The 25,969-nt window shown below is 39.7% G+C and overlaps 1 protein-coding gene across 1 annotated transcript in view; it reads left to right on the top strand.

Annotated features, from left to right (window-relative positions):
• Positions 1–25,969, top strand: part of C28H10orf11 (chromosome 28 C10orf11 homolog) — a 1,150,860-nt gene that overhangs the window by 914,357 nt on the left and 210,534 nt on the right. Inside the window, exon 6 of the mRNA XM_018042510.1 lies at positions 12,708–12,792. Coding sequence (XP_017897999.1) covers positions 12,708–12,792 — 85 coding nt within the window. The remainder of the gene's footprint in view (positions 1–12,707; positions 12,793–25,969) is intronic.

Below are 25,969 nucleotides of genomic sequence, written 5' to 3'. Positions count from 1 at the left end.
CATTCTCAAAAAGCTGGAATTGGCCAAGCACCAGGCACATCAATTGTACTCCATCATCCTTAATAAGGAAGAAATATCAGATGTCCTCTTGGAGTTTTTTTGAATCAGTAATGCTCAGCCTTCACCTTCCCAATTTAGAATGATTTGGAAACAAAAATGGTAGTAACAAAAAAGTATGGGAATTTCAACTGTTTCGCATGACTCTTCTCTCCTGTTGCCTAAAGCTCAAAGGAGGTATTTTTCTCTCTTCCCATGTGGTTCATGCTTTTTTCTCCATTCGCTTTTTCTTATTTCTCAAATGAAACTCCCATTCTTTTCAGTCTGAGTTTTATTTTAAGCTGCCCTATCTGTGATGTGGGCTTCCCCCTCACAGCTGTCACAATAATTTGGGAAGCCATTTTCATAACCTCCAATAGAAAAATAATTTGAAAATGTGCCTTCTGGTGAGATCCATCAAGTTTAAGATCACATTTTTGGTTTAAAGTCAGACACTGATGCTATTCATTAAACTGAAAAATGACTTGTTTTCCACTAATATTGAAATAAACTCTGGATGAATGTTAAGTCATGCTGGCACGCGCTTAGATAGAAAGCAAAAGGAAACACAGATATATTTAATTTGGACATGCAAAGTCAACAGAGTTTTAGGTCTTTTTGGAGACAGGGAACCAGGAAGACTGGCCGAAACCAATGTGAACAATTAGCAGTTCTTTTGCCTCTTTCACAGGATGAGAGCATTTAAAGAAGGGTTCAGTATTTCTGTGTTTTTTCATACCCCCTTACCTGTGAATAAGGGCATGTAATTTATTTCCCTGCTGTTCTTAGGGGTTTATTTTGGGCAGTGGATCAAAACCCTGTGTTTGACTGTGCTTAAGTAACCCAAGAGCGCTCGTATCCTGTTTTTATCCATACAACGCAATGAATGCAGGAAAACTGAAGTTTACTTGAGATATCACATTCATGCTGGTGTCCCTGTGCCGTAATCAAGTAGAAAGTGACACGAAAGATGCCTTGTGTATTACTCACGTTTAAATAAAATTTCCCATGTTTTTATTTCTTTTCCAATATGAAGAGCGAATTAAGAATATAAGACCATTAAGGCTGTACTTACCTTCTTTAGGTTTCCGTTTCACATTTATGACTTTCTATTTTTTGCTCAAAAAGATCAGTAAATTTAAAAAATATGCATGTATCTCATTAAGAAGTTTCTTGGTTATAGCAACACTCAGCAAATCTCCAAAGAATGCAAGTTTAGAACATAAATATTTTAAGGCCCCAATAAAATTGGCAGTGAATTTTTTTCCCCTTAATACCATGTTCATTTCATTCTAATTTAGTACCACGAGTTTACTTTCCAAAGCGACTTTTAATACAATACACAATTATTTCATATGGGGTTGGATAGGTCACCTCATTAAGCCTGCCAAGATCAGGCCTCTAGTGATCCCCATGAATATCCTCACATTTATTCCTAATTAAAATGGCCCTCCTAAATTGTCTCAAGTTTATCAATACAAATAACAAGCTAAGGGAAATAACCACCAATGAGAAGCTGGCAAGGCAAGGTGACCTGATCACAGACCTGAGGCTGGGCCAACGGTGGCGTCTGCAGTGGTGCCCTGCCACCTGTTGGCTTTGCTTACACATAACAGGGTATTGATGTCCCTCACAGCAGTGCAGGAACCTTCTCTGACCCCTGTCCCAGTTCATCACCCCCCAGAGAAAAGAAGGGGCCGTTCGAGAATTCCAGGCCTCTTGATTTCCCCATCATTCATTTCCTTGGCCACATGTTTCTTCTGTTAATACTAAAAATTTATGGCCAAGCACATTAAGGGCAACACAAGTCCCTTCCTTCTTCTGGATTATTTCAGAGTTTCCTGTCAATAAGGAAATCCAAGAAGATGTATCCTCAGTGCATTGTATGTGACAGTGTCTGCCTCTATCTCAGGAATCTGAGGCGTGATGGATACACTGTCAGTTTTGAGGGATGGTGTTTTCTCCATATTTCCATTATGAACCAGGCTGTCATCTCCTAATAAATTTCTTGCATTGGTATCAATTTATTTTTACAAGCAGAGGGTCTGATGTATTTGGGAAAGGCACTGACAGCAGAACTGGCCCGGCTAGACAGACCTGGCTCCACCTCGTTTTGGAAAACTACTTTAGTTCCAAGGACAGAACTTGACCTGCAGCCCTTGAGAATTTAGGAAAAAAAAAAAAAAAAGCTCTCTGAGAGGAAGAGAGACACATGAGGCAAGTTCCTTCTTTTAAGCCAAAATAAATCAACCTTGTTGGAATACCATGACATAATATTATTTCTAAGACAGCCTTGCAAAGCCAGATGAGAAATGCCATATGTTGTTATTTACTAAAGACGGGCCATCACAGTAATGCAGGGAAGCTATGGATGAATCCAGATTGTAACTAGCTAAAGATCTCATGACTTTTGTCCACAGAAGGAATCTCGGGAGTGCCTTTCTGTTTGACAAGTAAGGGGGAGAGTCCATTCATGTACAGATAATTGATTACATATTGTGTGTATGTCCCTGTTGGAGATACTACGAAGGGTAGGAGAAGCCATAAGACCTTTGCCCTACCTTTCAAGACACTTAAATCTAGTTGAAGAAGTAAGATGTTATACAAAATTAAAGTAAAAATAAGTATAGTTGATATTTAATGAGCAATGCTAAGATCTTTGTTTCTTACATTACTCTTTGCCTTTAATGTGAAGAAAGGTCATATAGCATCATGATTAAGGCAGTAAGGACTGCTGCCTGGTTTTGTGGCCCAGCTTTGTTACATACTAGTAATCCAAGAACCTATTTAATTTCCTTGGGCCTCAGTTTTCCTCATCTGTAAAATAGGAATGGGATTTAGAACTGCCTCATGGAACTGTTGTAAAGACTGAATAAATTAATATGCGGAATGTGTTTAGCGTAGTTTCAGACACAAAGTAAGCACAAGTAAGTGTTATAAATTTTAAACTATCATCATTATAATGATTCTTTTTGTCATTATCATTTTACAGTGAAGGAAAGTATAGCTTTAAAGAGTTTATTGTCCGAGGTCATACAGAGGATGGTGTGTGGATCGAAGTCTTAGTCAGTAAGGCATCAGAGCACAGGAAAATGAGAAGTAGAGGATATCCAAATTGTAAATAAGTTGACAGAATCTTTGAAGCTTAGTTAGTTTTTTCTTACTATCCTTTTAGCACCAAACATACCTTAGATGTTATATAATAAATGTTATTTTTATATATATATATATATATATATATATATATAGAGAGAGAGAGAGAGAGAGAGACAGTGGTATGCTGGGAATGTTTAACAAGCAGGCCTTTGGAAAAAAATTATGCATATATACATGTACATAGCTTTTTGTAATTTGATGTATATAAAGGTTGAGTAGTACACAGCTTACAAATAAAATTAAATATATAATCCTTTTGGTTATAAATTCTAGTCATCTAATGCAGTCTTACCAAATATTTTTGGTTATTTTGGCCAAACTTTCATATCTGTTGCCAATATAAGGTTGCAATTGATTCTTTTCTTACTATGTCAGAACCTCACTCTTTTGTGAATGGCATGAGCAACTTCTTTACTGAGTCAGATAATAGTTTTTGAATATTTGAAAAATATATCCTCAACTTTTGGTGCTATTCACAATGTAATGGCTATCGACACAACATAACCTTTAAGTTTAATCTGAATAATTCACATTTTCCCATCATTTTCTTAAGTTTAAAAAATCAATAAGATAATTAATCACTAATTTGTAGCATTTGCCAATTTTTGCTGTAAATACTTCCATCATGGCTGATGTCAGGCTACCAAAGTCACATCACTGAAGAGTTGGGAAGAGCTATGAAGTGCTATGTATTATATAGTATTTCTGCTATGTTAATATAATAAACATGAATAATTTCCAGAGCATAAGTAGTAGTAAAGTTTATAAAACAGAAAGTACTGAGTTTGGATATATATTTCCTTTACTTTTAATATTATTTATCCAATCACAAGTATATATAAATGAATTTTAAATAACAACTGTGTTTATCAACTTAAATATGGCATTCCTGAAAAGTTAACCATTGGCTTTTGTGAGCTGGTACAGGTTGACCATAGACACCATTCTATCTCTGGGTTGGGGGATCCTCTGGAGGAGGACATGGCAACCCACTCCAGTATCCTTGCCTGGAGAGTCCCATGAACAGAGGAGCCTGGTCAGCTAAGGTCCATAGGATTGCAAAAGCACTAGCACTAGAAATGTATTGCTTATCTTAGTATATGTGCTAAACCCAAGAAGGTTTTCTTCTCTAAGTACCTTTGAACATCAAATTCATTGCAGAATGGTTGGGATTCAGGCTGTGAAATCAAGCTGTGTTAGTTGGAATTCTAAATTCTCCATATACTAGCTGAATGCTCTCAGGCAAGTTGTTTAATCTCTCTAAATCCCAACTGTCTTACTTATAAAATGATAGTAATAATGATATTTCTATCTTAAGGTTGTTGAGATAGTTAAATGAAAGAGTGTGCTTAAAATGACTCCATATAAAGAGTGCTCAAGAAATGTGACACGTATACATAATCATATATAGACACTCATTACGTAGGGGTTGTAATATATTACATTCTGTTTGAACATATGACACAAACTAAATCCTCTGCAAGGATTAATGATTAGCAGCAAAGTATTAACTTGTACTCTATCATATTTCTGTGGACAAAGATGACTGTTTCTTTAAAGATAGGATGTTCTACCTTAATAATTACCCAAAGTATTAGTAAATTCTTTCTCACTTGATAATCCTTTCTTAATGCTTGGAGAGGTTGGTTTGTTAGGAGCTGCAAGGCATTCACTATTAACACAGATCTTGGTCCCTGCACCCAGGAATTTGACAGTCCTGCAAAAGAGGCCAGACAAGAGCGCCATTGACAGTAGCAGGAGGCAAGGTGGAGCAGTGGCCAGGAGAGGAGCATCGCAAAGACCTGGGGTCTCTGCTGCCGGGAAGGTGTGGAACTGGCGAAACTCCTTGGAGTCTGAGAATCAGGCTGACTTGGTTTTTAATCCCACTGTAGATTTTAGAACTGTATGGCCTTGGGCATGTGACTTATACTTTCTGGGTCTCAATTTTCTCTTTTTGCGGATGAGAGTAGTAATAGGATATACGCATACAGTGGGAAACCATTAGACTCACAAAGCATTTAGGAAACATTTGTTCCTATCCCACTCCATGCCCCCTTTCTTTTCTGCCCCCTTCTCCTTCCTCCTTAACTCCTATGCCCCCTCCTTCTGTCACGTCTCCTTGTCCTCTGATGGGAGGGATTGGAAAGATCAATTCAGTTCAGTCCAGTCACCCAGTCGTGTCTGACTCTTTGTGACCCCATGGACTGCAGCACACCAGGCTTCCCTGTCCATCACCAACTCCCAGAGCTTGCTCAAACTCATGTCCATTGAGTCGGTGATGCCATCCAACCACCTCATCCTCTGTTGTCCCCTTTTCCTCCTGTCTTCAATCTTTCCCAGCATCAGAGTCTTTTCTAGTGAGTCAGTTCTTTGCATCAGGTGGCCACAGTATTGGAGTTTCAGCTTCAGCATCTGTCCTTCCATTGAATATTCAGGACTGATTTCCTTTAGGATGGACTGGTTGGATCACCTAGAAGTCCAAGGGACACTGAAGGGTCTTCTCCAACACTGCAGTTCAGAAGCATCAATTCTTCAGTGCTCATATTTCTTTATAGTCCAATTCTCACATCCATACATGACTATTGGAAAAACCATAGCTTTGACTAGATGGACCTTTGTTGGCAAAGTAATGTCTTTGCTTTTTAGTATGCTCTTTAGATTGGTCATAGCTTTTCTTCCAAGGAACAAGCGTCTTTTAATTTTGTGCCTTCAGTCACCATATGCAGTGATTTTGGAGCCTCAAAATATAAAGTCTGTCACTGTTTCCATTGTTTCCCCATTTATTTGCCATGAGCTGATGCGACTAGTTGCCCTAATCTTAGTTTTCTGAATGTTGAGTTTTAAGCCAACTTTTTCACTCTCCTCTTTCGCATTCATCAAGAGGCTCTTTAGTTCTTCTTTGCCTTCTGCCATAAGGGTGGTGTCCTCTGCATATCTGAGGTTATTGATAGTATTCTCGGCAATCTTGATTCCAGCTTTCACTTCATCCAGTCCAGTGTTTCTCATGATGTACTCTGCATATAAATTAAATAAGTAGGGTGACAATATACAATCTTGACATACTGCTTTCCCGATTTGGAACTAGTCTTTTGTTCCATGTCCAGTTCTAACTGTTGCTTCTTGACCTGCATACAGATTTCTCAGGGGATACTTGATGAAAAGTGTGTTGTTTCACATTAGCCCTGGTAGGGTTTTAATTTTTAGATATTTTAAACCACCAAAAGCAATGGCACAATTAAATAAAGTTTAAAAATCAAATCATTGCAAATCACATTGTTCACAAAAATCTTTCCATCTTTGCCTATTAACTTTTACCCTTTTACCCCTTGCAAATATTATGTTAAAAATAGCAACAGATATATCAATACTATTCTTATATTTACTGTGTTCACTTACTATTGTGTAATAAAAATTTAGCATATTTAGTTTATATTTGGTTACTGTAAATAATTATGATTATTTCCATAATGTTCAGTATTTAGGTGGTTTTTTTATTATATAAATGTCTGCTAAAATATTTTGGAAACCACTACTCTTGATGACTGAAAAGGTCTTTTACAACTCTTACGTTCTATGACTTGATTATTTGTGTAAAGGTCCCCAAAACGCCCAATCTATAGTCCTTCTTTCCTTTTTTCTCCCATAAGCATCTCAGAACTGCAGCTCTGTGCCTAATGACCTTTTAGGCACTGGCAGAACTAGAGCCCCTTTAGATCAGATAAAAACAATGGCAAACTGAGAGGTGGTTTTGCCTGCAAAGGGCTTCCTGATTCCAGAGAGCCTTTGGTGCAGCCCTCCACCCAACCCGCCCCTTCAGACTTCTGCTCTGAATTACGCCCCCACCGCACCATTCAGTCAGCAGAATGCCTGGCTCTTGATCTGACTCTGCCTTTTGCCCGGTTGTATCCTTTCTTGGTCCTTTGGTTCCTGATTCACCCTCATCCCTTTTTACCCTTTTTTTTTCTCTCATTTTTGTTGGCTTCTGTCTCTGGACAGGAATACAGTCATTCCTGTTCCTCCACCTTCCCAACACATTGCGTCTATGGTGGAGGCTTCCTGTCTTCACACTGGAAGGCATGGCGCCTCTCCCTGTGAGCAGGTCGGAAGACTCCATCTTTAGGCTGGTTCTGTGGCTTTTAATCCTTGAGATGCTGTCGAGTCTTTACCTCTGCTTCTGGCAACTTGGCTCATGCTTTTGTGTTGAATTATAATCATGGTATATAGTTTTCTCTTTGACATTAAAATGTTTTATTCATTCAAGCATTACGCATTGACATCTTTCTGTATTTCTGGCAGCATGTTGGGTACCGGGGTTAATAGTATAGTTAATCTCAGAAATTTAATAGAGTTAATCTTGAAAGCTCTCTGTTAGTATGAAGAAACAAGCAAGAATGTAATTACTGATCCATGTGTTCAGCTGTCATCATAGAGGTTAGGGTCAAAGTTCTGTATGATGCAAAATATGGGGAATCAGGCTATGAGTTGGTGACTCTTACTAACCAGCATTAATCATGATTCTTTTTTTTTTTTTTTTTTGATGAATTGTGAATGCAACTAAGGTCCTGATTTTATTTTTCTTGGTATTCTCTGCAAAGGGCCTGGCATATAGTAGGTGGTTATTAAATCCTTGATAAGTAAATGAGTGACGCTTTTTCTTATGAGAGAAAATAAATGTTTTTAGAAGAGTCAGCTTTATACCACAGTTTCAGGGAATGAATTGTGATGAAAAGCAAAGATTGCTTTTACTTGAAAGAGGCTGACAAATTTCCCAGACCTGGGATCACTTTATGCAGTGTATGATTTAAGGGTGAGTGAGCATGCCAGAGCGCTCCACTTGAGCTGAGTGATGGGGAGTGAGTTGTGGAGCTCTGGTCTTAGATGGTATTTTGTGAAAAATAGTTGGAGATTTATGGCTATTAAACAACTTTGTAGCTGCCCCCTTCTTGTTTTGAAGCCTGCCAAATATCTCCTCCTGTGGTCTGTATCATGTTCCTTCCGGGCATCCATGATATTCAGACATATCCACTGAATGCAGGTTTCCGTGGAATGCACCCAATGGGAGGGGGCTTGAATTGTACAGTTCATCAGAAGACATTTGTTTTCTGGAACCGCGGAATGAAATTCTCACTTTGCAAGTCTCTTTTACTGTATTTCGTTGAATCTTTTCCAGTGAGGTTGCCAAAGTTCTACCTTCCTTTCTGCATGATGGAAATTGCAGAGCACAGTATATTAGTGACCATTATCATTATTGATGTGAGTTTAAAAAATTATTAGTAACTCTCCAATTGTGAGTAGGAGACAAGTACAAAAACCTACATATGTTTTGGCCAATCTTAAGTAGAAAGACTTACCAGGTAGAATAAGCATTTTAAGCCTTGGCATGAAGTAGGGAATTTATATTTATTGCTATTTATCAGCTTTTTCTATTCTGTTGTTACATTCAGTAACTTAAGAAGAATTAGAACTGGGATATTTCACCAAAAAAAGCCAACCAGAGATGGCCTTAATTCATTTTGTGCAAGTACTGGAAAACTGTTAGAGATAGTGTCCTCTACTTATGGGTTTTCAACATCAGATGTATGGATTAGGTAGAAATAGGAGCCTGTTTTTTCAATTTTCATGTTTAATTTTGAGAAATTCAAAAAATGTAGAAAAGTTTTACAAATAACAAGCACGCTTAGTTACCCTACAGGATTTGTATTTTCTAATATGTTGTTATTTTCTTTTCAAGTGTTATGTTTCAATGAAAGAAATAAACCTTTCGTGTAAAATTTCAGCTCCCCACTTTCCATTAGCCCAGTTCTGTTACTCTGCTCTCTGGTAGGGGCAACCATTTTCATGAGTTTAATATTTAACTCTTATTTTTTTAAAATCTTTGCATGTACACATGAGATCAAAGAACTGCATATTTACATAAACAGTATCAAACTGCATTCACCATTTGCGACTTGCATTTTCACTTTGCATTAAATTTTTAGACCTATTCAAATTGAGATCTATAAATCAGCTTTATTGCTCTTAAGTGCTAAATATTATTCTGTCATATGAATATACAACATTTTATTTATCCATTTTCCTCATTGATAGACATTTGAATTATTTCCCATTTGTTCTGTTGTAAATAATGCTGCAATAAACATTGTTTTATGTTCTACCTTACAGACCTGAGTAAAATTTTCCATAGTGTATATACTTTAAAGGGAATTGCAGTACCAATTTTCAGTTTCATTAGATATTGCTAAATAACTCTCCTGAGTGGTTGAACCAATGCACATTCCCACTGGCAAAAGATGAGAGGTTAGGAGTTTTGTTGCCCTTGGTTCTCTATGGCACTCTTTATTATGAAACTTAAAAGTCTGCCAACTATGATGAACAAAAAATTGTACTTTGTTTTAATCTGAAATGCTCTTAAGGCTAGTGAATTTGACCATCTTCTCTTTTATTTATTGGCCACTCAGGTTTTCTCTTCTTTGAATTGTCTTTTTTTTTTTTTTGTCCATTTTTATTACATTTTTATTTATTTAGAGACAGATATTCTGAATGCTAATATTTTATTGTAGATGTTACAAAAATCCTCTAATAGGGAGATTCATAAAGTAAAATGTGAAAATGTAATTTTTTGCCACGGATGGTTGGAAAATTTGCCAAGTACTTAAAGATTTGAGAATCATTTGTAGTTCTGAGGAGTCTGATTTACCCCAATTTTCCTGATCCCATTTTAGGCATATCTGCTTTATCCACAGAAAAGAAAACATTATTTTAAAATGTCCACTAATGTTTCTATTATCTCATTCTTGATATACTATGAGTATATTGTTTCAGCTTCAAGGGTAGTTCTTTATTCAGGGACAGGTAATGTGCATATTTAAGACACTGTTTTATCCACTTCTTTCATATGATTGTGCTTTTCTGAATCAAGCTTCTAAGCATAATTTTCAACATCACTATTAAAAAAATCACATGGACTTCATTTTGCTAAAAGTCAAGTCAAAGAACTGGTATTTAGAATCTTTGTTTGTAGCAGTTTTCCCAAACATCCAGCCACGAAAGTCTCACCAAAAGGCATAGTTTGCAAAATTGTTCTCTTCCTGGATTCTTTTCCATGACTTGAGTTTATAAATGAACACTGAGCAGAAAAGTAATTAAATGCTAGGCATAGAATGATGACTGCAAAACAGAACTAAAGCCGCACAATTTTTGCTTTGACTAAAACTGGAAATAAAACTTAAATCACTATTTTACTCTTGGTTACAAAACTTGAATGTTTTGCCCAGTCAGAGATATTTGCTGAAAGGTAGTTTCTTCTAGTAATTTTAGAAAAAGCTGTCATCAAATTGTCAACAGCCCAAATTGAGATTAAAAGTACCAAGAAACATCACAATATAGCAACCTAAAACTCATCCTGGATTTTCAGGCTTTTTTAGCAGTGAGATGGAGCAGAAACATTGACAGGGAGAGAAGCTCTGGCCTCTTGCAGAGGAAGTACAGTAGATCCGTAGAAGGACAACCCCCATTGCTCCTCCCCTGCCTCAAGCAGGGGCAGCGTATGAATAGACGCCATGCTTAGAACATTATCTTTGTGTCTCATTGATCGAATAGGGAAGCCCTATTGAGCGCTGAAGAATTGATGCTTTTGAACTATGGTGTTGAAGAAGACCCTTGAGAGTCCCTTGGACTGCAAGGAGATCCAACCAGTCCATTCTGAAGGAGATCAGCCCTGGGATTTCTTTGGAAGGAATGATGCTAAAGCTGAAGCTCCAGTACTTTGGCCACCTCATGCAAAATGAGTTGACTCATTGGAAAAGACTCTGATGCTGGGAGGGCTTGGGGGCAGGAGGAGAAAGGGACAACAGAGGATGAGATGGCTGGATGGCATCACGGACTTGATGGACGTGAGTCTGAGTGAACTCCAAAGTGATGGACAGGGAGGCCTGGTGTGCTGCGATTCATGGGGTCGCAAAGAGTCGGACACGACTGAGCAACTGAACTGAACTGATTGATCAAATAGGGATTACAGGAGACCTTGGATGCCAAATGGAGAAGCACCTGGTGATTCTAGTGTTTGAATTTTAATCTAATTGCTGATTGTTTTATATGATTACAGCATTTGAAAAAGTCTTTAGGTACTTTTTCAAATGTTTTTCTTAGCGACTGAACTTTGGTCTTTCTGGACCCAATACCCTTGGATCAGCCTTTAAACACAGTATATTTCTCTTGCTGCTGGAGTTAAGTAATGCTACCCAAAATCTGTCTCTACCTTAGGGACATAGCTTCTGCTTTTGCACCATTCAGAACTCTTTCTCTAAGTCTCCACTGAAAGCCGCTTAATCAAACATCTCAAATGTCAGAAACAGAGTTTAAAGGGTTTTTCTAGCAAGTAGGTCTAATCTCCTACTTAGTTTTGATTCCTATAATGTCTATAATCTCTTTGGAGAAAAGGCCTGCTCCTACTAGGGCAAATATATCCATAGAGTGCATTTCCTTTTCCAGAAAGAAAAATGTAGCATTAATGAAATTTACTTTTTCATGAAGCTTGGAAAGGTTGTAAGCTTAGGATTTTGATCCTAGCAGATGTTCTTTTTAGGATATTAAAAAAAAAAAAAAAGTAGTGTTTGATTCAGAAGTCTCGGTAAGAATTGCAGTAGTGATGCTTCATGTTCCACGCTACCTCACTCTGAATATGACATACTGGTCAGAAGCCCTGAGTGACACCTGGCTCTCCAGGTGTGGTCTTTCCTCACACCTTAGCCCCCATGGGTGTAGCACTAATTAGAGAAAGAGAGCAGCGTGGGTCACACCATATCACGGTGGATGGTTAAATAACTTTGCATGTAGGAAAAAAAAGCATCTTCACAGATAGATTTCATATCATTTTCTCTCAGCCCTCCAAATGGCAAAGTGTTGTTGAAAACCATTGTACTTCAAATTTCAGATGATTTTTTTAGTGCTTTCGTTAAATGTAGTCACAACCCCAACTGCAAGGTCTTCGGTATCACGTATGCTTCTCTAGGGTCACTTCATGCTGCTTACGTCTTCACCTTTCCCCTGTTTCCATGCTGCACTGGGCCCAGTAAACCAGCCCTGTTTGTCCCATCCACCCTGCAGGCCGAGCTCAGCCTCTGCACTGGTTCCGTAGAAATCTATGTACAGTAAGCATTTAATCTGTGGGAATTTCGGGTAGCAATCTATTGGGGAATAACTGTGACAGAAATCTAAGTCTGCATCATTTCCTGCCCTCAACATCTCTTTTCCTTCTCCTCCTCAAAATTCCACTCAATAAACAAACCATCCCCTGTCTCAGATCCCTTCCGCTGGTACCAAGTCCCCTCAAAGCATTGTATTTGACCCAACACTTAGCAAAATATTATCTCAACAGAGACAGCTCTTGCTTCCTAAGAGGAGCCTAGGTCCATAACATGTTCTCCCAACCCAGATCCCAAGGAGACAAGTTTGGTAAACAGAAGTGTTTAGTTTTTGGCATTGCTCATGTTGGTGTGCTTTTTTTTTTCACACAGGCCTCCAGTGACAGCGTTGTTGTCTCTCCTAAGAGCCGCTACACACCCCTGCCTTCTGCTTCCAGGGAACTCACCAGTCACCGAGGTAGGAACCCTGCGTTTTATTGCATATTGTGGCTGCAGGGAGAGATACCGGGCTGTGCGGAGCTCGGGGATCATTACTGCTGCCTTGGCACTTTGGATGGAACAAGTGCTTTTCAAGTCTGTGATGAGAAAACCATACCTGTCAAGCCTAGTAATTTTGACTCATATTAAATAGAATTTAGTGGCAGTCTGTTGGGAAGGCAAATAGGTCTATGGTGGAATATAATTTTGGGATTTTTTTTTCTTTAAGCAAAGAGATTATCACACTCAAAAGTTACAAAGGAGGTCATTTCCTCCAGAGAAAGTGGTGGAGAGAAATTGGGAAACTCACTAATATTTGTAAAAGTGTCACTATTTGGGAGTATTATAGTTGAAATCTGTAATTTCAAAATGAGTGAACTCTACATTACAGCTAAAAGGATAGAATCAATATGCAGTTTTCCTTGAATCCTCTGATCCTTGAAATTTTAATTTGGCTTACCTAGCTCTTTCAAAGCCTTGAATTTCTATTGTCATCTCTAGAGTCTGCAAGGAATATAGTTTAAACATGCTTTATCTCCAACCTGGCTGTTTAAACCAAGGACCATGTGATCAGTTTTGTTGTAATTGGTTAGGACAGGAAGAGGCCATGTGATATAATTTGTTTACCCCTTTTTATTCTAGTTATGACCACAGTCATATTTCATAGTTATGAATCTACCTTCCAAGGGTGAGTAAGAACAGGCTTAAGTTGAGGGCTCTACATACTTTTAAACATCGCTTCCCCAAGCAGGAAATTCCCCTGGAAATTCAAGGGACACTGAATAAGGGCTCTTCCAGCTTTGTCATCCAAGCTGCCTTGCAGGATGGGTGGGTAGGAGCCAAGTCTGTAGAGATTATCAGAAAGTGATGGAATTGGCCCTCTAGGGAGATGTGGGGGCTTTGGGTAAATGACACACTAACATTCAGTAGGATTCCAGATATCTGTGACTTGGACTTGTGTTTTCTGTTTGATGTCTGGATTCAGTGGAGTTGGTTTAATTAATTAATTAACAATTAATATTAATTAACACATAATTAATATGCATTGGTTTAATTAGGAGTCAGTTGTGATTCCATTCTGGATGTGTGCAATTTGTGAAAATCAATTTTGCTCAACGTCAAGTGGCAAAAATAGCTGCCAATGTGTTTTTCAGGGGCGTGAACAGATCTCTTCTGAATATTTTTATGAAGGTTTTGAGTATATCCCTTTAGAGACTGTTTTTCGCAGGGGTGGGGGGGATTCCTCTACGCAAATTACCATACCCTGTCTAGAAGGAATAACAAATTAAGCCTTGTATCATAGTCTCATGGATTTATTTATTAGACTCTTGTATTTGAATTGATTGAGTTTGTGTTGATTACATGAATAGAAACTGAAGTCTCAGGGCCCTCAAGTCTGCTTCAGTTCATCTGCCCATGAAATTGAGATTTCACAACAGGGGGACTTGATCAAATAAGTGATGGTCATCAGTAACAGAGCAAAGGTCATCTGTCATTGTAACAGTAAAATAAAAAATCTGAACGTTGGAGAAAAGGAATATAAAGCAATAAGTTTTGAAGATACTTGGGTAATACTTGGAATACAGAAAAATGCCTAGTGAGATCTGGGTTAAAATAGACACTCTTGAATGACATCAGAGTATAACACCAATGGAAAAAGTGTTGTTTAATGGAAGCCAAGACAGATGTCTTGATTTTCCTGAGCAGTTAATACACGTTTAATACATGTGTTGCCTAATCATTGCTAAGTACTTGGATGTTGAAAAAGCAAGTCAGCATCATGAAATGATGGCCAGGTCTTTGGACTTATGGTCACGAGGAGACCAGAAAGAGAGAACCAAAGATGCCCATTAGGCTGAATTACTATTGGGCTGATATGCGTAGGGAAAATATAAGACTAATAGATTTCAGCTTGGGTTGAATCATGCAGTGACAAATGAGGAAAACAATAGTTTTCAGCGCCAGAATGAAACCACTTAATGACATCTTGTGGGTTTTTTTGTATTTAAGTTAAAGAAATTATTCTAAGTTTCTGATTCCTTAGATCACCAAACTCCTCGAGGGTCATTTGTTAATATTTCCATGGAAACGGCCTACAAACATTTATCCAGAGAGATACTGCCACGTTATAAAGGCAAATTACACCAGTTGTTTCCCAGGTGAAATCCTCCATGATGTCTGAACTCGGTCTGTAAAGTCCTAAGTGGAAATTCTATTTGCAAATAATTTTTGATTCATCTGGTTCCCAATCTCTTTTCATTCCGCACCAGCGAGTACACAAACTGGTAGGTAGTAGTTCATGTACAAATTGCTGTTTTTCTATACATGCCATTTTCCCTGTGCTTGCCCTTTTATGTGACTTCCAATGTCGAGTTTGATAGGCCAGAGATCCATGTCCTAAGGACTGCAGATTCAAATGCAAGAGAAGTCTGAGCTCAGAATAATGATCAGGAGTCAGGGGACTCTATTTTTCCATCTAGAATGTATAGATAATCCAAACCTCCTAGAGACAGTGATGCCCAGTGCTTTGTGCTTCCTCTGTGAGATGTTTAATTATTGTACCTTCATGAAATTTCCCCGCTTCTTTATCTCCTTTGCTGTTGTTCATTTGCTAAGTTGGGTCTGACTCTTGGCGACCCCATGGACTGTAGCACATCAGGCTCCTCTGTCCATGGGGATTTCCAGGCAAGAATACTGGAGTGGGTTGCCATTTCCTTCTCCAGGGGAATATTCTGGATCAGGAAGTGAACCTGTGTCTCCTGCATTGGCTGACGGATTCTTTACTACTGAGCCAGCTGGGAAGCCCTTATCTCCTTTGTATTGTTGCTTATGTTCTGCTTTATATAACACAGGTCAGGCCTGTGTATGTTTTGAACTTCTCATAAATGCACAAGCTCCCTGAGGGGCAATATAGATTCTAACTCTTTTCTTTCACATCACTAACTCCTACTCAGGTATAAGCTGAAACACCACAGCTCCAAGGAAAGCTCCTCTGACCCCACTCTATCCATTTGCATTAGGTCAGTTTTCCCTTTTCAGGGCCTGTTTTCCTGGATGGCAGCTTTCGATGGAGATCGGGGTTGGGTGGAGGTTGGAGGTCCTGGTGTTTGTTTACGTACCACTGTATCTTCAGTGCCTGTCACAGGACCTCCTACTTAATCAGAGATCCATAAATATTTGTTCAGTAAATGATGAGTGATAGAAACCCAGGGGAAAGGCAGTAACTTTGGTACCTCTTGTTGTTATCCAAGTACCTGGTTGCACATATATTGCAAGGTAACTTGATTGCATCAGAGGAAGGAGACGCATCTGCCTTTGGGGGTGAGCGCATACTGAAGGGAGAGGCCAGTCTTAGAAACGGCAGACCTCAACTCTGCTGCCTTCAGAAACCCAAGTCATCTCGGATGGGAGCTCTATCTGTTGGTTCATTGCCAGACAGCATTTAGCCGTATTGCATAACTTCCAAGTAGATCATTATTTTGAAGTCATAGTTTGCAGACTCTGATGTTTGGCTGATGGAAAGAAATAGGATGAATTAAAGCAATTTACGGAATTCTTGTACAAGTACAGAAGCTCTCAGAGAAGGGACTGGACTCTCAATAAGATGCAGGTTGTGGTAAAGATAGAGTTTTAGAATAGTCCACTTAAAATGTCTCTGCGAATTCCCCTCTAGTTCTGAGCATGTCTTGAAAATATGGGGACGTGGTGGTGTATCAGTGATGCCAGCTGCCAGCTAGTGATGGTCTGCACACTACATCTTCAGTGGGTAGCCACATTTATGAGGAATGTTGAAATGTTTGTGAGAGAAATGTCTCTTTCAATATATCCTGGCCATAGGATGTACCCCCGAAATCCACATATTGCTACTTTTTATCTAGTAGCTATTAGAAGTAGAATTTGCATCTTTATTAACCATTGCGTATTTTGGGAAGACATTTCTATTTAGAGCAGAGACCATCAGTACACCCAATAAGGTGCGGAGGGTAAATATTACTGTTCTCATTTAACAGAGGAAGACACCCGCAACAATTGCTAGGAAAGACTGAATCACTCAGCAACATAGGAAAGGAAAACATCCAGACTCTGTGTCCTTGGATCCCAGGCCACCCCAGTTATTTGTCCTTTACACAGGATGCATGAAGCAGATGCAGGATTCACTGTGGCGTTGTGCCTGGGGAAAGAGGAGAGAACGTGCAGGAAAAGGCACAGCCTGGAGCTGTCCGCTGTCAGGGGTACCTTCCCAAAGCCCGTGTGAAGGCCGTGACACAGTATGGCATCCTTGCCTGTTCTGTCAAAAGAATTGCCTGTTACGCCTTTCTGACACCCTTTTATTAAAAAATTACAAATCTGTACATGCAGAAGCAGAGACAGTTTGAAAAGCCAAAGACGAAAATGCTCTGGTACCAGTCTGAATTCAGACAAGGAAAATTTAATGCACACTATTCAAATTATGAAAGACTTTAATGTAAGGAAGGAGAGGCTTACACATGCAAGAAAGGACTGACAGGGCATGTGTCACCCTGAGTCTCAGCTCTGAAACCTGTGATTCTTAAGAGCTTGATGGACCATTTCTGTGCATCTCAGAAATCCTTGGGCATCTCCTACTTTCTCAGTCTGCAGCACTCGCATCTCCTACTTTCTCAGTCTGCAGCACTCAGTTCTTCAGACTTTATGGACTACCCACATGTTGCCCTGCCCCTTCTTTCTGGATTTCCAAATCATACTGTCTCTCTCTTTGGCCTGCTCTAACCAAGAACCATGCACACAGGGGATTTTGGGAAATGTAGTTTCTAGTTTCTCCTCTGATCTGTAGAGAAAACCTCAGGAGTGGATAGAGGCAGTGCCCTATTAAAACAGACAAGTGGGCACATCTACCGTAATCCTACCTTGCCAACAGTTATCATGGTGAGGGTCTCATTCCAGTTGTATGCACACACTCATTTTGCAAAGTAACTGCAAAACTAGCGAACAACCCTGAATTATTACTACCCCCACCTCCCAGTGATTAAACAACCTGGAAGATGTACCATAGTTAGCTTGTCATATTACACACTGGACTTTAAAGGTATGAAAGAGAGCAAGAAGCTGAGAGGGAATCTGTTATGAAAACTTACTTGGGGATGATAATACCCTACTTCTATGAGTTGTTGGAAACCTTGCCATTATTTTTATTGACACAATTGTAAGAAGCTCATCCTCTTCTCCAACCAGGGGCTTGGTCTATTTGCGTTGGGAATTGATTGCTGGGACTGTCACAGAGTGATTTACATGGCAACTTATCATAATTAGTTATCATCCACAGTTTCCTTAATGTGCATTGCATTTTATGCTTAGCAATTGATTTTTCTGTATTTTTCCATGAAGCAGCTCAATGGGTGTCATCCAAAAAAGAAGAAAAAGACAGAAAGAAAAACTGCAGGCATTTTTTATTTTTATTTTTTAAACAGTTTTAGCTTGAGATATCATAAAACACATTTTCACAGAAGTCGTAAATGCAGAGAGTTTTGCTTTAACTATTTAAATAAGCCAAAGTGAAATGAATCAGAGGGAAATTAAATGGATATAAATGAAGATGTGTCAACGTAGGTGAAGATGTTTGGGATGGGGAGATGTTGGCCACAAAAACTGTATGCCACCAAGCAGAATACTTCCAGGAAAGCTCAAGATGGGGCTGCTTGATAACCAAACTTCATCATAATTTGTTTTAGCTTATAGGATTTGAAAACAGTCTTTCTCCTTCAGACAATTTAAAATCCTTTTTCTATTTTTCATATTTCTACCATCTTGCTAAGGTCAACCCACAGGAAATGTGAAGGCTTAAGTAGACTTGATCATTATAAATGGAATGTACACAGAATAATAACAAAGACTCAAGGGAAGTAGGTGTATTTATTTGCTGAACTCTTACCAGTTCAGCAACAAGAAGTCTTCTTGCCTATTGCTTGTTGGTTTTCACTGACCATTTAAAAAGATGGTATAAGCAATCCCATGGTTATGCTGACTCGGCCAGGTAGCTCTCACCTAAGATTAGACTCATAACCAAGGTGACCTGTTTATTTGGGGCCTTCTGTTCTCCCAGAATATTTTGATTAGTTTTTCAAGGGAGCTAACCGTCAGATGATTTCTCAGAAAATGTGATTGATTCATTGAAGATTCAGAGAAGCATGATGGATCCAGCTTTCCTCTATGGAAAGTAGAGGAAAGCTGTGGATAAAAAGAAACAAAGAGGCGAGTAGGGATAGCAGCAGAGGAAGAGGGAGAAAAAGAGAGACAGAGAGAAGAAAACTGAAAAAGAAAATGAAAAGTTGGCAGTTGCTATGGGAGCATTCCTCGCCGAGGGGGACGTGGTTGGTCTGTGGGTCCTGCCAAACAACTGCATAGTCTCGGCTCCCCTGTCTCAGATTCTGTGTGTTGCGGCTTTGCCCTCTGTGTGTGGGGGCAGAGTGTGTTGGTTCCCTGTGCAGAGCTATTATTAGCATTTTCTAATTATGTAAAATACATTCCTCTGATGACATTTTCAACAGAAGCCCTCACTTTAGTTTTTTCTTCCCTTCATAATGCTTTCATGGGCTTAGAATCTTGGTAAAAGTCTCAGATGCTGAGAGATGCTAAAGTTTCCTTTATTTAATCGAGGTGACTAGTGATTTGACAGTAGTGGTTGACAGGTTTATTTTATCTGTGTGGCAGCGGGAGTCTATTTTCAGTGTGTGCTCTCTGTACCTAAGTAAAAGGACTTTACTAAGTGCTGAATAAATTGTACTTTCCTTTGATTCTAGACCTTGCTGAAATGGTTTAAAAACTCTAGTCTGGGTCATCAAATTCATCTCCCTGCTGCTTTGCAGGGTCAATAGCTTCACTGTGTGCAGAGCAAGGCTGGGTGGATTGGAATGGAGGGTGGTGTAGATTAAAACTTCCGCATATATATAGATAGATGTGCATGTGTGCTCTTGCTGTCTGGGAAGCTGTCAGTGATGGAAGAGCAAGCCAAGTGGAATCTGAAGATGGATGAATCTGTTAGACTATTACCAGGACTGGCATGGACTTTAGCCAGGAACTTGAAGCAACCTCCTTTAAGCATTTGAAATCCATAGGGGTCCATTTCCTATCCTTTTTCTCCAAGGATGATTTTTCATTTGCAGTCTCTGTGATTGCTTTATTTCTACTCTTTGGGCAGAACTGTGTTGCACTCATAGACACAAAGGGGCTATGGACTTGGTTCTTTCATTCCAGAAGCAAAGCAAGGAGGGGAAAATGGAATCTTGCTCCACACTCCCAACAGTGATAATCCTTACTTCTGTAGGATGAGAAGGGTAACACTTCCACCAACAGACAGACCAGGTAAAAATAGTGGTAAAAATACGGTCCTCTATTTTTTTTTCTTTTTAAAAGGAGGGTCTGGAATTGACAGAGTTGGAGATGAAATGTCCTGAAGTTTGGAAGATGGAGGCTGGTTTTTCTGCCTTCCATTGCAAGGGAAGAGCTGGGATGTGGTCAGGTGTGACTCCTGAGATGACAGATCTTGCCCTGAGCACCAGCATTCAAGGAGTCCTCCAGTATGTCTTTATTTTTTATCCACTGTGAACAAAGTATATGTTAGTTAGGGTAAATGGAGAACTTAGAAACAGAGAACATGGTATATGTCCTGGAAGAATTTATAGTTTGATTAAGGATATATCAAAAATGAAGCAATGCTAACAAAACAGATATCTAATTAAGAGTTGCCTTACTTGGTAACGACCACAAAGTGTTAAAAATGCTTAGAAAAGAAAATCAGTAAAGGCTAGAGTAGTTAGGTATGACTGTTTAGGTGTTGGCCTTCAGTTTTGAAAGACAGCTAAAGGTGGAAGACAGAAGAAGGACATTCCAAAAAAAGAAAATGGGTAAAGAAAACCTGAGGATAGATAGAACTCATTGGAGGCAGGGACCCAGTTTTGAAAAATTCAGAAATAAGTTTTCTTATGTAGAATGAGTTTGTGTTAGGACAGGCCTCGATCAGGTAGAATTTAAATCTAGATTTGATTTAAAGCTCTGTCCTGTGGTTATTAATCTGCAAGGAGTGTGTAAGGGGATTGGAAAGAAAAGAGCCAGGACTCGAGAAGGCCATTGTGGGATTGCCTTGAAGGGAGTGTGGCCCAGTTTTAGAGGCTTTGGATTTCTTGACACCAAGTTACGTGACTGCCTCTAAAGAGCAGGTTTCAAGCACAGGTAATTTAGGAAACAACTGGTAACAGATGGGGAGCTCAGCTGGGGTCAGAACACTGCCAGTGGAGCAGGGGTGGGGGCGATGTAAAGGGAAACTTCTGGCCACGGTGGAGTTGTGGTTTGAGGTTGCTAAAGGTTTGATTTCAGGGTATCCCTGGCTCGGGTATCAGAGAAAATGGACAATCAACACTTTTCCTCCCTGTGTTATTCAGAGTATTTCTTTTTTTTTTTTTTTAACTTTCAGTTTATTATAAAATACAGCAAGTAAAAAAAAAAGATATTATTATGTAACATATATTTTCTAACATACAACTACTAGATATCTAAACCCACAATACCAGGTAGGATTCTGATATTGCTTTTGAAACCAAAATTTAAAAGTACAGAATCAATTAGGGTTAATAATGAAAGAATCGAGCATTTGATGCTACAGGATCGAGTGGCTGGCGAATAGTGGAAAGAATATAAGAACCATTCTGTAACAAATGCGATTGGCTGATTTAATGACTGAGTATACTCAGAGATAGAGGGTACCAGAGAACAGACAGCTGCGAGGAAGCCAGCCTGATTCATGGGAAGCTGCAGTCTCTGCCTGTATCCCCTCTCCCTTCCCTCTTGCAGGATTCCCCACTGTCACTCAGCCATGAGCTGTAATCTGGCCTGTTAAATGGAAGACTGCCGAAATTAATGTAGTGGAGCTCATGGCAACAGGAACAAACATATAAGAAGCAGGCAGGGCAGCTGCAAAAATGTGTTCTCGTTTGGACCTTTGGCTCAAGATGAGCTACATTCTTATAAAAACTAATAAAGGCCCAGGGTGTCTTATTCCCAAATCTTGGGTTTCTGGAAGGAGAGCTCTTTGAAGCCAATGCTTTTGGTCTAGATCGTTCTGCTGAGAGCTCTGCCCAACCTTAACTTCCCAGGCTGAGGTCTTCCCACTCATTTGTTTCCTCATCTCATAGAAAACTTTACCACTGCCTCAGGTTTTTTCCTCATGTAGAGCTTTTACAACCTTTTTTGGAACAAATAAACAAACATCTGGAATTGTGTGGTCCATTTAATTAAAAAGTTTGCATTTGGCCAGAAATGGTAAAATCATGAAAAATGGCCTGTCTGCGAGCTCAAGAAGGCCAAACGATGACGTTGTTGGCTGCAAGTGGATTGAAATTGAGTGAGTGAACACCTGCTTGGTTCAGCCTTCTGTCCTCCTGTTCCCCCTTCCAGCCATTAATATTTACTGCTCTGGGTCTTTATCCATACTAATGAAATTCTTGGTTGGGGTTGGTCAGGGGACGGGGCTGTTACTTTTCCAATAACTTGGGATTTGTTGGGATGTGCATACTTTATGAAGGGTGTGGAATTGGGCTTTCTGCCTCCTCGGTTCCCTTAATCAGAATTCCATATGCTTCAGGTCACTGCAGGGGCCTATTTCTGTTTCTTCAATCAGTCAGCCAGTCATGGGTTTTTCGAGAGGAACCCTGTACTGGAGGTTGTGGGAAGTGCAAAAGATGCTATGAGCTCTGCCTTCAGGAATCCTGTAGTCTAATTGGAGAAGGAAACTCGTACCCGTGGAAGGCAGTGGTGAAGCTAGATCCAAGAGTGCAGGGAAGGGAGAGCTGAGTGAGGATGGAAGTATAGGGCAGTGGCCTCGGATGAAGGTAAGAACTGAGTGGAAAGCAAATAGGTGAGAGGAGAAAGCCAGGTTTGTCTTATCACATGGAGTGGCCACTGCTAAAGAAAGGGCTTTATTCCTTCCATTCTCTGCTTCTAAATATCTAAGACTTCTTTCTCCAAGTCATCTCATGGATACCTAAAAACTGAGACACAAACATGTGTTTAATACAGAAACACAATTTCAGGATAAATCTTCCATCCCCTACTTCTCTGCTGTTACATTTCTGCCCAATTGTTGGTCCCCATACACTTTGAATATAAAAGTTCTAAAGCAACCGCTGGAATGAAACAATTCGTATAGTTGACAAACTTGGAGGAATCCTGGAGGAAAGCTGTTTCACAGTGTTAAAGAGAACTTGGGGAGAGACCAAGTGGAGTTCTTGTTTAATCTCCGGCCATAATCCAGGTGAGGAATACATGTGACAAGCAACCTCAAAGCAGGGGCTAGTTAGAATTCTACCTTTCGGGTGCTGCTGCTCTGCGGGGCATGCCTGTGGTGAAGTAAAATGTTTTGTTTGTATATCAAAAGAAGAATGTTGAGAGTATTTGGCTTTGCAGAGTGCAGTGCTCTGATATGTCTTCAACTTGAGAATTTAATCCCAGGATAAAGTTATTCTTAAAAAAAAAAAAAAAGCTTTTTTTTTTTTTAAATTGTTGTGCAGAATATGAGGAAAGTAGCTGATGGACTGGAAGTACACTGTGTGCCATTTAGGGCTGGCTCTAAGGAAAGGGTGAGTATTGTTGAGACCAGGTGTGGACTGGCAAGGGAGACTGAGAAATCCTTATTCCCCAGTGCCTTTTACTGAAGGGTGTGCTCATTCGCCTTTGAGAGTTGAATAGTGTAGCCTGAAGGAAGTGAAATGAAACCTTAACACAACTTGCAAATCTGACCAGGATTTGAAACACAGATCCAGAGTTCTTCTTGTCTATGCTAGTTCAGCTTTTTTAATAAAATGAAACCAGGGTTTCACCTTGACCCCTCTGGACTTCTGCAGGAACAAACAGATATAAGACCATGCTGGAAAAACACTCCTCTGTTGTCAGAGGAGTTCTTAGTCCTGGACTCTTTTTATTCTTGTGCATCTGTTTCTTTAAATACTCTCTGTAGAAACATTAGCATGAAAATAAAAGAGTATAGCAACTTGGAATTTTCCATTTGTAGCTTCCTTAGTCTGTGGGGTCAAAGTTCTATCCTCAGGGATGCTAATGCAAACTCTGTGTACTGTTCCAGGGCAAATGTTTCTCAACTAAAAGACAAGAGGGGGTGGGGAGCCAGGAAAATAATGCAATGCTAATTCCCAAACACAGACTGCCTGGAGATTCCAATTTAAATTGTTGCTCTTTTACCCCTATTCCCACCCTCCCTGAAAGAAAGAAAAAAAAAAATCCTGTGTTGTAAGGACAGACTTCTGTGTAAGAGCAATAAAACAGTGTTCTCCCTTGTGGATTAGCTCTTTATTCCTTTATTTATCTTGCTCTACCTCATCAGTTTTTTCCAAATCAAGGAGAGTCAAAGCGGATAAGATGCTGTCCCTTTCTTTGTTTTTGATTAAAGAAGCCCATATAACCATTCTCCCACACAACGTTGTTTTTTAACTCAATAGAGATCTCTTCATGTCTGATTTCTCCCTTTCTTCATCTGCTTCCTTGAATCTTCCTAGAACTTACCTCATAAGTGTACAAATCAAATAGCTGAAATCCCCTGGAGAACAGGTTAGTCAGGGCAGTGAGTGCAGGCATATCTGGGAGATTGTAAAGCACGGGAAGAATTAAAACAGCATACTGACATGTTCGGCAGCCTCCTTTTCTTATTCTGAATCCCTAGAAATCTATTAATTAATTAAACAAGTGTCTATGGGTCATATGGGCTTCCCTGGTGGCTTAGTGGTAAAGAATCCACCTGCCAGTGTTACAGGAGGGAAAGGGGAAGGGCACAAGATCTGAAAGAATGACAAAACCCAAGGACGCAATATTAGAATCAAATGTGTCGAAGACGGCAGACTCTACAACTTTGATTAGACATTGATCCTCAATCAGCAAGCTAAATAACGCACCCAGATACACCATGAAAGTTCCAAGGCACTGTCAAAAGAGCAAGTTGGCAGTGGCCCAATTCCTGGAAATCTCCACCCCTTCCCCAAAATAGTTGGAATAATCCTCCCACTCATTAGCATATGAAATTACCCAACCCACAAAAACTAACCGTGCCATTTCACGGCCGCACTGGCCCTCTACAAGGCTTATACTCTTGTCTGTGGAGTGTGCTTCTCTCTGAATCTGAGTGAATCAATTTCTTACCTGTCACTATGTCTCTCAGTGAATTCTTTCTGCCATGAGATATCAAGAACCTCAGCTCTATCAGGTCCTGAAACCAGGTACTGTGGGTTTTGGCTGGATTCGAGTCCCAGCCACATGGGTTCAAGTCCCAGTCTAAGGTAAATGGTTTCAAATACAGGAGACACAGCTTCAATCCCTGGGTCAGGAAGATCCCCTGGAGAAGGAAATGGCAACCTACTCCAGTATTCTTGGGTGGGAAATCCCATGGACAGAAGAGGCTGGTGGGCTATAGTCCACGGAGTTGCAAAAGAATTGGATGCAACTTAGAAACTTCAACAAAATGGATCTTACACTTTATTTCAAACGCTGTTCTAAACATTAGGCATAGAGGGACGAATAAATTAGACAAAAATTTCAGTCTTCAGGGAAATCACATTCTGGTGAGAAAAAGGATTGATAATGTTGACTAAAAATGCACAGCTTGAGAGTTGTGAGTTAAGTTTCATTTAGGCCTAGATGAGGACTGCAGCCTGGGAGTCAGCACCTTAGATGGCTCTGAGAGACTGCTCGAAAGAGGCAGTGGGGCAAGGTCAATATATAAGATTTTGATGAAGGGGGAATTCAGTACAATTAAGCACTCATTTTACAAAATTTCTGCTAGTCAGGAGGAACTGATGTCATCATGAAGGGATTTAGTGCTGTTTAGATATGAAGAGATTGGGATTGGGATCATGAAATCAGTTCCCGAAATTATCTAGCTTTTCTAAAGACCTGTTCCACGGATTCCCTGGAGCACAGAGTGCTTCACTCCACCCTGAACTCCCTCCGGGGGTGTTGAAGGTCCTCAGTGCAGCAGCACAGTCTCCACAGAGGAAGATGGCAAAATGCCCTTGGCAAAATGTTGTTCAGTCACTGGCAGTGCTCTTGGCAAATGCCAATTTGTAGTTGACAATAACAAAGATTAAGAAGAAAGAAAGAAAGAAAAGCTCCCCCTCCTTACCCCT

This window comes from Capra hircus, chromosome 28 (assembly GCF_001704415.2).
Source record: "Capra hircus breed San Clemente chromosome 28, ASM170441v1, whole genome shotgun sequence".
Classification (NCBI taxonomy): domain Eukaryota; kingdom Metazoa; phylum Chordata; class Mammalia; order Artiodactyla; family Bovidae; genus Capra; species Capra hircus.
This window is presented reverse-complemented; position numbering and strand designations above follow the sequence as displayed.